General features: G+C 34.9%; 1 protein-coding gene across 1 annotated transcript in view; it reads right to left on the reverse strand.

Annotated features, from left to right (window-relative positions):
- Window positions 1-15836, reverse strand: part of EXOC2 (exocyst complex component 2) — a 133371-nt gene that overhangs the window by 64810 nt on the left and 52725 nt on the right. Inside the window, exons 7-11 of the mRNA XM_033058326.1 lie at window positions 15623-15703; window positions 11673-11818; window positions 11494-11575; window positions 10884-10986; window positions 7819-7937 (exon numbers count right to left, since the gene is read on the reverse strand). Coding sequence (XP_032914217.1) covers window positions 7819-7937; window positions 10884-10986; window positions 11494-11575; window positions 11673-11818; window positions 15623-15703 — 531 coding nt within the window. The remainder of the gene's footprint in view (window positions 1-7818; window positions 7938-10883; window positions 10987-11493; window positions 11576-11672; window positions 11819-15622; window positions 15704-15836) is intronic.

Raw genomic sequence — 15836 nt, forward strand, 5'->3', positions numbered from 1 at the left:
TGTAAATCAAAAGCCACCTGAGCTGACCCCTAACTGCAGGCTTATCACACTATAGGGTATTTCTGTTCCTGCAGTACCTGTGGCTCATGAACAAACCTCAACCCCATTTTTTGGATTGTTACTTGCAAACTCTTGGCAAGCAGTGCGTTACAACCTCCATTAAAAGGACAGCTGACATGAAACCTGCCTAAAATAAATTTTTCCATTATATGCAAACCAGTCAAAGATTCAAAATTTTAAAAGCTGCTTTACCTCCATATTCCTAAACTATTGCCAAACTGAGTGTAAAATTGTTCTGCAATATCCATTGCTCCACAACTGCCTGGATTTTTCCCCCGCCCCGAGGTTTGGCAGGCAGAGGTTTCTTGAAGGAGTCACACATCTCTCGCCTCCCTCGATAATCCAGCCTCAGCTACTCTGCAATTCTGCCAGCTCGGTGCACCAATTACATGACTTCCAGTAAAGATTTTTCCAAAAGCTACTGGTGATCAGGGGATTCATATTGTGCCAGTGCTTCCTGCAGTGACAAAGAAAATTGTCAGCAAGTGACCAACCTTAGATTAAGTAATTTTTCCATGTTAAGTCAAACGTCAGCCATTACACAGACTTGCTCATATACAACACATACATGTACATACAGCACATGCATCATGTATATGAGTAAGATTAATTTAAAAAAAAAAGACCCTACAAGATGTGCAACCAGGTGAACACAGCTAGTGTGTATTCTCACCCATTATGTATCTTACAGTGAATTTTCTCACAGGCTACAATAGCGAGGGAAGGCTGATCTATAGCCTCCTGACTCTCTGAAGGGCGGCAGACTTCCTCACTAGCCTTAAACACCTTTGAACATTTTTTCCTGTGCACAGCAGGCCCTTGTCCTGTGCTGCAGCCTGACCACCCACTGTTGCTTGTTGACCAAACACACAGTGCCTGGAGCCCGCACCGACACAATCAGGATAAGATTCCTTTCAATGACACTGCATTGAGAATTTCAATTTATCCAGGCAAGAAATTAGGGGAACAGAGAAATTACTGCAAAATCAACCTGCTCAGCAGATGAATAACTGCATTTTATTCTTTTTTTTCAGTACTTTTTTCTTTCTAACCTTACATTTTATAGTGATCAAGAAGAAAATGGATTGTTTTTCTAGAGAAGAGATGAGCATAGAAGATTAAAATTGATAGAAAAAAATGCTTTTGGGAGACATTTAAAAATGAATGCTTGTTTAAATCTTAAGGCTAGTCTTCATAACTGCAAATGCATTTATAATGAAACTGTTTACTACAAAAAGGATAACTGGGCCTATTCTAGTTGTGTTCTAAGTATTTCACAGCCTAAGGATAAGCCTTATTGGCATATTTAGCCCTTCAGGCCAAAAAATTTTAAAACAAGAGCCAAGCATTCAAGCTCAGCACAGAAATAAAATTTACTTCATTTTACTAGATCCCATAGACATTAAGATCATCAGCAATTTTGGAAAAACTCACTTTAACTCAATTGCCTGAAAAAGTACTGAAGACTGGAGCAGACACAAAGGCAAAATTCTGGCCACTGAAGAGTTTCAATCTATCTTCATTCATAATAATCTTTAAAATTTTGATTTTAAGCTACCTGTCTTGCTTTTTAATATCAATAGTTACTCTCTTTATAGTACTTTAATATTATTTAAAGCATTACATAAAATAAGAATGCCTCATGAACATACTGGATTCTACTAAAATTTCTAAATTACAGCAAAGTTACAAATACAGGTAGTAAAAGAGGAAAGTGAATCTGCTATTAATTTTTGTACTGATCAATTTTTATTCTCTCTCACCTTTTTTTTTTTTTTTTAATTAATAACCCATTAAGGGCTTGCTTGACATCTGTTGTCAAAAGGGTATTTCTGCTATGGACAGGGGATGTGGTTTAGACATGAAATGGCTCCCAGCTGCAAGAATTCTTCTTCCAGATGTACAGTAAGCAAAGGCGGTGGAAGAGAACCAGCTGCTAGGATAACAAATTGAAAAGGCCCTTTTGACACAAGCCTTGCCGGCCTGTCTGATCTAACAAAGATGGATCATTCATTGCAAGGTGAATAGAATCTCAGTGTGCCACCAAAAAAAAGAGCAACATGGTCTAAGCATCCATTTCTCTCTTTCACACCAAGTACAGCTGCTGTTACTCTGGCACAGAAAAACCCTGAAGAGTGTTTTACAATATCTGGAGAGCTGTGCAACATACTCAGTGCTGCAAAAATTATACCTTTTTTCAGCAATAAGAACTAAAAAAATAATGATAATAATTAGAAAAACATTGCAGGGACTGCAGTATCATACTCCTATTTGAAGAGCTGGTTCTCCAATGGGAACTTTAATCAGTTTTGTATTATATATTTTGCAAACCAAAGGGTAGCAGAAAGATCACACTACAACCATGTCAGTGTTTCTATTTACAGCTGTAGTTTCTACTCAGGTTAGCTATTAACAGGTAGCTTATTTGCAATAATATTACACAAAATCTCAAAGATTAGCATCACAGGTGAGTGATTTAGGTCACTCAAAGAATCACCATCAAAGGTACAGGCAAAAGTTTAATAGGAATTTGTAGGAGTGAGACTTGACAAAGTTTGCAACAACGTGCTAAGAAATGAAGGCTTTCTCAGCCAGTTTGATGGTAACTGGATAGGAGTCCCTACCCATTTTAGTTCAAAGGATCATGAAACTGACTAAGCCACTATTAAAGTCTAAGCAAATAACCACTGGCCACACAGAAAACAGTCTTAACCTCCACGGCTTCTATCCCTGATACTCACATTAAGAATCCCATTGCTTAACTTCTTTTGGCTATCTGCCCAGTGCCTCAGGAAAATTTTAAACTAAACCTCATTTATTTACATTTATTTTCATGTCATTTTATGTCATTATGTTCTCCATGTTTCCAGCACTCCAACAAATCTGGGAAGCATAAACCATAGTGAAAAACTACAAATATGCTTTAATAATAGAGGGATTGCCAAGTATAGTTACAGCTTAAAAATATGAAAAATCTTAACTGAAGGAAACTATTTAGTATCCAGGTACCAGAACTGAAAGTCCCTAGATGTCTACAAATCATAAGATCAAAGGTCAAAAGCAGCAATTCGGGTTTTAGCCAATACAAGCCATAAAATACCAGCACAATTCAATTTATCATTCAGATATTTCTTACTAGAGATCTAATAAATACTGTTTTGGGTGAGCACACACTCTTCCATGGTAATCTTTATATTCATGCCTTGAAAAAAAAATGCTCTTTTTCCATTTTTTTCTGTCTCATGCATCACCACCTCTTAAACATGTCTATATACTAAGTAACAGCAACAAACTGGTTTTACTTACTTGAAGTCCTCCCAGTGGAAAAAACAGTGGGATATGACTAGATGGATAACACTAATTTACCTATGCTTCAGGAGACCTTCATAACAATAAACTAATTTTTCTAAAACAATAAAGGAGCACAACTGCCTATTCCATGAGTAAGGCAGATAGCATTTTAAGTTTTCTATTTAATGCAAAAAATCCCTACATTTATAAGCACTACTACATAAGAGTTGCAGCCAATTGCACGTGGGTCCCACATCTACAGCTGCACCTTTAACAAAAGAATGTGATAATCAGAAAAGCAGGAGAATGGCTTAATACAAGAAGTGGAGCATGGGAGCTTTATGATTTGGCTATGCCCTATACTGCCTCACAATGCCTTTGACAATTCTTCTGGTCTCTTTGTCCTGGCTACTTATACTTCAGCGCAGGAGAAATTCTGACCTGCTGTTTTACCTGCACTTTCACTCACTTCTTAAAGCATGTGGGCTTGGAGTCAAGCAGTTTCTCATAATATGAACATTACATGCTTGCATTTTTTATTTGCCTCATGAGGAAGGTCTGCTATAGCAAGAAATAGGCTAAAGGCAATGATGGGTGAGTAACAACAGCCATATCTTAGCACATAATGAAACATTAATCAACATAATGCAAGATTAATCAGCAAACCAACAGGGTCGTTTAGACTGAGGGGAAACACTATGTCCATACACACACTGAGTTATTCCTCAAGGAAAATAATACACGCCAAAATGCTGCTGTGAAGTGCTTCATACACACAACTTGAGAGAATTCCCTGTCCTACTTACACTCATTGAAATAAATGCAACTGATTGACTAATGATAAGATTATAATAGATGATCAATGTCTATTAAAATCAAAGATTCAATTAAACAATTTGCTGTTGGCAGTTGTCAGTTTTTTAAGTCACAATGCTGAATTATTTGACAAAGCTTAGCACAGTTGGATATGCCCTTTCAGTTTTTGGAAATAATATTAAAGAAACTGGATTAACTGGAAACAGACAGTATTGGAAACACACAGGATTTCTGCTGACCCCTGAAATAAAATCTGAGAAAGAACTCCAAGATCATTACAGTTATGTAAATTTGCCATGGTTTCTTCTTTCAGGTTGCATCAGAGACTGCACCATGCTATGATATTAAATGAGATTTTGCACATCTAGGACATCATTCCAATTGCTGAGTACTTCTTACAAAATGGAGTTAATCTCTGGTAATATCCAAGCCCAGAGATTTAAAAAAAAAAAATCTTGTGATAGTAGTGAAGGATTCACACTTAGATCAAAAATGCATACTTAGATATCAACCTAAAACAAACATGTATTTATATGCCTTTAATACACAAAGTTCTGATAGTACACTCCATTACCTTGGTACCTCAATTAGCTTACTCTTGTCCTTCAATTTGGAGACTCTTGAAGTTATTAACAAGAGGGCAATTATTAGGTGAGGACCCTAGAGATGATGTAGAAAACTAGGTTTACTTCTTGTCAGTATCGGGGATTTTTCCTGACTGTCATTACTATTGGCCTGGGCAAGTCAAAACTTCTTACAGATGACAGCAGGAGAAGATACTATTTCTATATAAGAAAATGAAATTATTTCAGTTGTAATGACTAACGCCAACACTCTAGTTGTGTGGAGAAACTGGAACAATTGTGTCCCATGTACTAGTGATTAAATTTGGAGTAAGTTTCTCCTTAGAAAATGTTTAGGACTGTGTTTTAACTTGTTTAACAAACAATTTCAGTGTTGGCCTTCCCTTCCTGAATACATCATGGCCAGAAAGTCTTTGAGAGTGTCTGCAGTTTGACAATCATCTGCAAAAATCCTGTCCAGAATGTCTAATGGTTTAAAATAACCCAACCTTATCCAGGTAAGAAAATAAGAGACTTTGTCTAATTCCAAACCTATCTAAAATAGTAAAAGTCATGTGTAATGACTCAGAGCACAGTTCTCCTTTCAAAACGAATAAAATGGCAGCAAAATGCTTTGGCACAAGCTCAGTTAAAAGGTGAAAAATTTTGCAGAAATGTAAAAGTAGATACAATCTGCTACTGAGGTTTAAGTTTACAATGCTGAGAAGTTTTGACTCAATCAGTTTGAATGCACAGATTCGGTTGGCAAAAGAACTAAGGTAAGAATAACTAGAAGGAGCTGGTATGCTCAAGGTGGAACTACAATTGCTGTCTGCTTGTTCCAGCACTCATAATAGGAAGACTGCCATCTGCTAGAAACAATGGAAACCTAGAAAAAATTTAATGCCCTTTTCATTAGAATCCCAGTCTTACCAGCCATCTCCTCCTCCAAATGTTCGATAAACTAAAAAGTAAAACTATTTTTAAAGCAGGTGTTAAATGAAAGACTTAAATGTTTGAAAACTTATTATTATATTTTATCTTAAAAAGAGCCTATGAACTTATGAACATATAAATAACATTTCTAACTGAAGTTGATTAGATCTCATAGTCTTGCATAACCAAACCAAGTAAATCTCCACACTTCCCCTATTTGAAAAGCATACAGCTATTAAAGTAGATTAAAATGCATGCCATGACTCTGATCACAACCAGTGTTGTTCTACTTGGCAGTTAAGACCAATTCTTCTGAGTTTTCTTTTTTCCATCTCCCACCTGGTGTATCCCCAAATTAAATATCTATAGAAAGTAAAAATCATACTTAAACTTTCCTTTGTCCTACTAGATACTAAATGAGAAATTCAATCAGCTAGGATTGATTCTTGATTATTTTAAAACCTGTACAAAAAACTATCATCAGTGGAACACCACATAGAAGACAGGAAGAAAATGATTGGAATTTGATGAGCTGTTAGCATTTCTTTCATATGTGCACCAAATATTAACTATTGATACTTGCATTTGCTAGGCATTCAAGTCATTTAAATTCCCTCTGCTGTGAGTCAAACAAAGCTGTATGTAATGGCCTCTTTGACATTAAGGTTGAGGTAAGTGGTTTTTGCAAGAAAAATACCAAACATGTTGAGATTTTTCAAGACAAATCTAGGAATTTAGACACATTTTCTGCTCATTCACTGGAGCCAGAATATCAAAATCATATAGACTACTAGAACAAAAAGTTTCAAGCACTAAGTATCATCATGCCTCTATTTTTCCTGCTAAAAATGTGGAAAACTGCCATGCAAAATTTTGCAAGTGAGAGAAGAAGGAAGCTTAGAACTATTAACCATGGCTGTTTGCACAAGTGAGTTTTGCTCCTGATAACTTAATGTTGTTAGGCTGATGGTGGTGCCTTATGGGGCTTTTGACAAGGAAAGAAGATGGGGGGGTGGGAAACATTCTGAATTTTGACCAAGATGCCAGGAAAACAGTGTTGGCATTCCAGCTGGTTACACACCACTTCACACCGTGAAGTGGAACAAAGATGGTCTGTGCACACTTCTAAGCTAAAACTTACTGGCACTGTTGTCACAAACGATGCACTCCTTGAACTCCATACCTCATGTCACAACCTGTGCAACAGCCTCTGCAGAAAACTTACAGCACATTTCTACAGCAGCTCCAACTCAGCAAAACTTTTGCGGTTTCTCAGAATAAAATACCTTATTTGGCTTGGGATATGCATGCACTAACACTAAACATGGGAGTTACCTATAAGCCAAGGGATGCCAGATTCCAATATGCTATTCATTTCAGAACTGGTAGTGAACTCTGTAAGACTTCTTGAGAAACAAGGCACTACTTCTATTTCCTAATTTTGAAAATCCAGTTTTCAGATTTTACTACTAGAAATGTCAGGCTAGAAGCCTTCCACCGGCTGGAAGGCTTTTTAATGTGATACATCATGTTAATTTGTAGCTAAGTCACTACCACGCCTGCAAGTAATACCTACACTTTTCTTTGAGGAGCAACATTATCAAAACCAGGATATAACACTGTATTCATATTGGTCTTAATAATAACTTAGCCTAAATATCCCCTTTGTCCATCTCCCCTTGTCTGTGAATATTCAGTAATCTGAATTTTGAAACTGCACATAAAGAAAGGACTACATAATATCATTCACTACACATCAAGGAATTAAGCATTATTCCACCACGCCCCAATGTCTTGTGTATCCATACACTAACAGAATATCTTGTGATACAAGAACAATCCAAATTTGATATGACCTCAAAGAAATGTTTCAAGAGGACAGTAAACCATGAATAAATAATTGAAATTTAATGCTTTTCCCATGTAAAAATATAAATTAAGCAAAAAGAAAATTCCAACTGCTGTTTTATTTTTATAACAGAATAAAGAAAAAAATTAAGTCAGTTTTCAACTTTGTAAAAAGCTATCTAAATGGAGGGGGAAAACTAAAATATCCTCTGTACAACAGAATAAAATAAAATGCAATGCCAAATTCCTAACTGTCAAATATACATATATATATATAGAAGGTAAAATAAAAATGTATCCTTGCCTTTTTGTTCTTTAACATAGCTCTCCTTACAGTTGTGCATGAGCTGCAGAATCCACTGATGTTGAGCACCAATGCACTGCCAAGCTGGGTCCCCAGGTGCATGAAGATCAGAAAGATATCTGCAAAATCCAGTCCAAAAATCACAGCTCTGACTTGACACTGAAGGCCTCATTAAAACAGACCAAGTACTAAGAAATACTTTTTCTTTTTTACATAATTCTAAAAATTCAAGAATAGGTATTAAGATACACTCATATCTACTGCAAACAAAAGTTTTGTGTTCTCCCTTCTTCAATTAGTGAGACAAAATTCCACCAAAAAAATCTTACAGAAATAAAAACTTTTAACATCATATTAGTAAGTATTTCCAGTTGTTTCTCTAGTAAAGTATGTAGGAAACTCTATTTGCAAGGTTGCAGTTTAGTGCTTCAGATTTGAGTCGAACCAGTGATGGCATCTCAAGCACATAAAACACAGTATTTTTCTTCCTACTGTATATGACTGTGTTATCATGTAATCTTAACAAGTAATTACAGAAGGAATTAATTTCTGCCAGCTCATTAATTTTAGCACATGCATGCACAAACTTATGCAAATCAAGCTCCTGTGTTTTCTTTGTGTTTGTTTGTTTTTGTCAGGTGTTTTTTTGTCCATGCACAGTCTGACAAAAAAGGAGCGGGGAGAGATAGCAAAAAGGATTGTGGTTTCCAACTTGCAGAAGCAAAACACTGTCTGTCTTTAGGGAGAGAGGAGTATTAGAAGCCAGCTGTTGTGATTTCGAAGAGAACACAAAAGGAATGTAGTCTCATGTATGGCACTCAAGAATACTGATGACAATACTTTCAAAAGAGTATTTTCAAGAAGTGGTAGCTGCTCTGCAGTTTAAGGCATGCTGTTATATTCTGCATTAATGAAACTTGGGACAGATTAAAAAAGTCAAGATGCTTATCAACATGAACTATACTGATATATTTTCTTAAGCAGTGCAGGGAATGTTTACTTCCTCACAAAAGCTGGTTTACTACAATAGTACCTAATGTTAATTAGGACTCTATTGAATTCTCTTCTTTGACAAACGTTTGCAGCACTTGAACAAAAAATAAACTGTCAAAGTAGGATTGGTTGGATGCATGAGAAAATTACACAACCATTTTGACAGGATGACATTTATAAATTATGAACTCAAGTCCTTTTCAGTGTTATGGGGGACTTTAGTCTTTTCTAGGCACTAAGTTTAAACAATTACCACTGGTCTTGAAATACATACATCGGCTTGGCTCCTAAGTGCTATGGTAAACTATTTCTGAACAGTATAAAATAATTAACAGTATAAATAACCTAATACAATGAGAGGAAAATACGAATTGAAGCCTAATTATAAACATTAAATATCTGAAGGAGAAAACTACAGTAGGTCTTGGTCAGCCTTTAGCTTCAGAAACATACAAAACAAGTGTATCAAGGAAGAAAAAACCCTCATAAAAACAGCAGGATTTATGCAAACTATTTTACAATTTGGATTTTGTTAGTTTCATTTTTGCTGAAGTCCCCTGAAGAAAATTTACTTCATACCTTACCTTCAGAAAATTTACACTAGTACACCCATGTATATTTAGAGTAACGAAACTAATTTAACAATTTCCTAGGCTGGGATTGTGTTGATTCATTAGAACGAAATTATTCCACATTCATCCACTCCCCGTTCTTCTTTATTATACTTCTACATGTGGAATACATTTGGTTACATTAACACAGTCTGCTGTAACATAGGCTGGGGTATTTTTAAAGAGTAATTAGTTCAACGCAAGAGGCTAAAAAAAAAACCACCTTAAAAACAACCAACCAAAACAACCAACCTCAAAAACCCAAGCAAGAAACAATAAAACACAGCCAACCAAAAAACCCCAAACAAAAAATGAGAATCAAGCACACAAGCAACTATAAGTCTTTCAAAGAATCCTTCGAAAAAGTCCCATGACCTGGTTTAGGTTAAGCTGCTGCTTTGGAAAGTTTTCAAGTGTCACAGAGGAAAGGAATAGCCAGCGCCACCTTCACACACAGACAACACTAATCTACCCATCTTAAAAAACAATTCCAGTTAATAGGCAATATTTATGTAGCATCCAGAAGAATGAGAAGCACTCTACATAAATGCACACAGGTCACTGTAGGCATAAACTCACAGATGCAAAAGGGACCTAAGACACCAATACAGCACTTGGGCCTGCGCAACTGCACCTGGTGCACACACAAAACACTCAAGACCTTATGCAGGTGTCTGAATTTTACAGATGCCTCCTGCACAGCACTTTGCTCTGCTTCTTTTATGTTAACTGATAAAAGCACTGGGATTCTCAAGACACACTAGGAGCCCTGGTAGCATCCAAATCTCAAAAGATTTCTAAATAAAGCCATCAAATTTTCCAGAGCACGCTAAAGTTTGGCACCATGGACTGAAAGGTTAAAGTCTACATCAGCTTATTTCAGCAGCCCTACAGCAGGTATCAGCTTTGTGAAAAACAGAAGATCTGTAAGTGTTAATGAAAACAAGGCAACTTGTTCATGTTCATGAAATACAAAGGAACTTCATTGTTTAGCCTGAGCAGTAAAAGAGCCAATACCACTTTCAAACAAAGCCTCCCTGTCATCTGACTCAAGATGATTCCATTTCAACATCAAGTCAAGCTGAAGTGCAAGACAAGTTAATAAGGAATCTATTTTGAGGTATGCAAGCTAGGAGTGGTCATTTCAAACACAGCTTGCAATATGTCGGTTTAGAGAAAGCAACAAAATCTCAACATGCCTTAAAGATTAAAAGAATTAAATTAAAATCTCAATTATGCTGCATTTAATTGTTCTCACTCAAGAACTGTTTTTCAGTCCTTCAATAAAAAAACTAGTACCATTCCATTGCCATTATTTATATAATAATAAAGTCTCAAAATACTCACAACTTTAAAATCAGTATTTAAACCATAGTAAAACTAGTCTCTACCCTATTTAGGAAACATTTAAATACACATTTAACACCATATGTCTGATGAAGGCACTAGGCAAATGAATACCTTATATAACGTTTCTGATCATGCAATGTTGAGGGAGTTTCAAGCAGCTTATCCAATAAAAGTTCTCGTAAAGCTTCAATTCTGGTTTCAACTTCAGCATAATCTAGGAATAGAGACCAGGAATAAATCCAATGTGTCCTTAAGCAGAGTCATGAACTGAAAATTATGTTATTTTACTAGGGTATCAGACACTTCTGGAGTTAATGTGGAAATCAATACAAATCATTTTATAACAAGCCACATCTAAAAATATCACACATGACAGTCTTAAAAACCAGAGAATTAGACTTTCAAGTCTTTCCAACAATATGTGAGAAAGATATTCAAAGTCACATTTTAATTACTGTAATTTTTTTTTACGTCCCATAATACCAAACATAAATAAATAAATAAAACTGGCTGTGATTTCACATTTTGTAGTATATACCTCACTCAATACTTGCCAGAAATATTGCCTATAGTAATTGGCTCCTATAAATCTATAATTTGGATTGATGAAAATCTATATCAAAACCACATAAAGTTCTTTGGTCTCCAATGTGCATTTTAGCCTTTAAGTTAAAAAAACCCCAACAAAATAAACCATTAAATAACAGAACCTGTATCTTACATTTTTTGAACACTTGAACCTCTGTCTTTCCGAAGAGGGACTTGGCTTTCTCGTAGTCATTAATGACCACATCATAATCGCCCTTAAAAACAAAACCAAGAATTTACATTTGTCAAGAAAAAGACTAATGTCAAAAGGCTACTTTCAGCAAATAGAAAACTATTTTTAAAGTACTATACCTTCTGGATATTTCTTTCAATATTTAAGGGAAGATTGAAGAGAAATTTAAAGCGCTGAAGAACATTAAGCGCGTTTCTCGTTGAATCAGCTTTGTCCTTGCGACCCAGCACTTCTTGAAATAAGGTATCTGCTGTGTTACTGGCTCCTATTTCAAAAAGGGTGACAGTAAGAAAAAGAGTAAGTAGTCAGCTGAAATCATAAACAGATTCTCTTCATTTTAATGAGTTATTCAAGGTTTTTTCAGAGCAAATGAGTAATTATTGCTGATTTTCATACTTTTTTGTTCAACTATGTTAACGTTTTACAACTGCTGAAATTCTATTTCAAAGTGAACCCCTTAGCATTTTAATGTGGTAAGACCCCTGTGTGATTAAAAACAATCACTCTTTCCTATTTCAAATGCTTAGTTTTGCTGCAGATATTTTATAGTTTGCTTTGGCTCCAGATGTACATTTTACAACCAAATTATGCATGTCAGGATATAGAAAAAGTCATAGAAAGCTTCATTTTTAAAAAAAGCATAATTTCATTTTGGAAATTAATGTCAGAGCTTCTAAAGTTATCACTGGGTTTTGCAAACAATTTTTTAATGTTTTCAAGTTAAGTCTTAAAAATTATTAACAATATTTGAACCACTTAAAAGTACCAATGGTTAAGACAAAGACAGTGTTGTGTCTAAAAAAGTCTAACTAGCTGGTCACTGTAACAGAATGAATACAAATTGTTTTTACAGTGCATTAAAACTCTTACTGGCTTCATCACGCACAGGATGAAGCCTTGATCAACAACTTCACATATTTAAGTCTCTATATTATCTACAAATCCTCTTTAACAAATACATTAAATATCATCCTAAAACTTTTTCTATCCAAACTAAAAAGCATTCTATTTTCTAAAAAAGATTGTTTCCTAAGATAGAATAATAAATTTTCATTTGTAATAGAGAAGACTTACACTGCATTATGAATATTCGCATTTTTTAACTTATGACTTACTTTTAATTAACAAAAAAAAAAAAGTGGAACTGTTTTAGCCTTTTTGATCATTGCGTGTAGAAGTTTCTACATTATCTGGTCTAGTGACTATACTTTAAGCAAAGATGAAAAAAATTACATCAGTCTCGCTGGGTGGCTTGCATGCCATTTTCTCTAGTCAACACTGTGGGTGGCCTGCTCATGTTAAAAGTAGTCTTTGTAAAATAATTGTTATATCTAAATAATGTTTAAACTTTGTTGAAAATTTGAAGCCCTGATGTAAAAAAAAATTTTGTCAGGACATCTATTTCCACCACATATTATTCAGCATAGAATACTTTAATCCATTAAGGAGAAATGCACAATGAAAACAGTTAGTTGGACATTTAAATACAGAATCACTGGTAAAGTATGATTTTTCTCAAGGTTATAAGAAATGATTGCTTTTTAAATCCTTCTAGTAAGTAACATTTTGTTTGTTTGAATTCATATGGTTCTTGTCTATTCTTTTAACAGCCCAGGAGCAATGTACTCTACCTGGGAAATGAAGTTATATTCATGAAGTTGTATTTTTCCTTTATTCAATGAAAACCTTTTTTAAAAGGTAATTGACAACTGCAGGAAGATCAAAGTGATTTCTATCTTAATTTCTTTATGAAATCCTCAATTTCAGGAAATGATTCTACTTTTTTTAGGGGTACTTCTTCTGCTTTATAAGAAATTGAAATATATCAAATTACTTATTAATGTATTATTGTAATTCAATACTTCATACAAAATAGGCCTATCTTTTTAAAATTAAAATACTGTAACATTTCTTCCCTCCCCACCCCTCCAAATCCTTTCTACAATAATAACCTTTATCTCTTGATTACTGATGAACAATCCATGGATAAAGTTTCAGTTCTTATAATGTCTGTGTTTTCAATATGGATGATTCATTGACAGTGTGTGAATTTTTTTACTTCAAAATAAATCTGTAGTTATTCAACAGTTGTCTTAGACCCCGACAAAAACCTGAGTCTGAATTTGATTTACCTTCTTTAATAAACAATTCTTCATTAAATTAATTATAAGACACTGCATGTTTCTAATAATATAAATTTAACAGCTTGTTTAGCAATTAAATTGAGCAGAAATTCCAAACATCTATAATTCCTAAAACCCCAAACTGGTCTTTTACTATCCCATGTAATTTCAATTCAAGAATTTGGAACCCTCTTTACATATATTCAGATGCTGTGGACAACATGCTCATTGTTAAGGGTTTGTAACCAAGCTAACACAACAGCAGTCGTCTCTCAAAACATGCACCTACAGTCTACAAAACGCACAATTCAACTAAAGAATTAATTTTTGAAAGCACTCCCTACTACTCATGGATTATAGAAGCTTTTCAATGGTCAGAGAAGAAACAAAGCTTTGATCCTAAACTACTTTGCATAATATTATTTACTCTTTTTAAATCCTTGTATTCCTACTTCCCTGCCTCCCACCCATCATGACTTGCAAAGTATCGTGAGGAAAAGCAGCCAATTCTTTTCATAGCAGAGCCAAACTTCAAACCACTCTGAAGTGTCTGGCACAAATTCCTCCACAGATCCAGCTTGAAAAAGACAGTTTGCATTGTCTACATACAGACTTCAGCCACCATTTATCAAATGAAACAGTAATTATATATTATAGGTAAATTTGTCTTATATTAGTGTATACAAGAAAATATCACAGACCAAAATTTTTGGTTTTTTTATTTAAAATCTGACATATTATTTAGTACAAGGGAAAGTGCTCTCCAAAGGATCTGTGCTTGGTGCATGACATGGCCTAAATAGAGAGCACTGAGGATTGCACTGGAAATGCTTGGATTCACTTTCAGCAAATGCTTCTTTTTCTCCTACCTAGATGTACCAAATATTCTGCACATGTAGACACATGCCACAGTCTTTATATAGAGGTGTGAGATTTTATGTGGTGTTTTTTGGTGATTTTTAATTTTTTGGGTAGTTTTTTTTCCATTTCAGGCATCAAGATGAGGGAATAACAATGTTCAAACTACACCTTTATTGTGAGCATGAAGGAATTCCCACCGAAAAAGGCTAGAGTTGATCACAAAACCCCCTGCTTTCTTTGTGCTCCCCACACAAACACACATACAGTCACTGCTTTCTTCATACAAGAGAAGAAAAACAGTGAACTTCCCTGTCAGTTTCTTGATTTCATAAAACACACTCAGATTTTCCAACACTGAGTCAGCTATCTGCATGTCATTCCTGCTTATTGATACAGCACTAAGGGAAACATCCCTTCCTCTGTGAAAAAAATCACAATGAAACAAAGTAAAATTATCTTGGCAGAAGTCCCAGAATTTACCAAAAAAAAAAAAAGTTAAAAGTAACTTTTTTGAGCTGATGAAACACATAACGAACTGCAGCAAATTTGCAAATTCAAGCCATCTCTCTCAATACAACCTTACAGCTAATACAGAGAAAGAGAAAACAAGGTTTCTAGAAAGAATATTCATGTCAAATAGTCTAAATGCCTAAGTCTAAGTGAAAAAGATCCTGTCAATAGACCTTGTTACTGCAAACATCATATAATTGGGTTTTTTCTGCCTTTAATTGAATGTCTTACAATCCTGGTATTTAGCTTAGCTCATCCTTCTACAGTTTTGTCTATCCATATAATTCTCTGTTTTCCTCACCCTTTCAAAATTGCGATGTCACCAAAATTAACACAACGTAAACACTTTAGAACATCTTTATTTTGATATTTGTTATCACAAACTGACACAAGTCGTGGTACCCACTGCTACTTATTTCAAAAGATGCATTATCACACCCTGGAACCGCTATCACCAAACAGGGAAGGGACAAGAGACAGTTTTCTTTCTACAATAGGAAATACTAGGAAAACATTAAAGCGCGTTAGAAAGTCCAAAGTCCATAAATAGTTGCTGTTGGAAGGACAAAACTTACTGTTCAGAACATTCTCCAGTTTTTGCGTCATGGATCCTTCTACTTTTTCCGTTCCATCCGCTTCCAGTTTTTGATGGATTGCTGGAATAAAGTGTCTTGTTAAAATGCAGAACATTTTAATAGGTGGGAACACATTACATCAAAGTGACACATTTAAACATTTTTAAAATTAAAAATAAAGTGTTATTTTTCTTTTTAGACACAAAAAAATACA

This window comes from Catharus ustulatus, chromosome 1 (genome assembly GCF_009819885.2).
Source record: "Catharus ustulatus isolate bCatUst1 chromosome 1, bCatUst1.pri.v2, whole genome shotgun sequence".
NCBI lineage: Eukaryota > Metazoa > Chordata > Aves > Passeriformes > Turdidae > Catharus > Catharus ustulatus.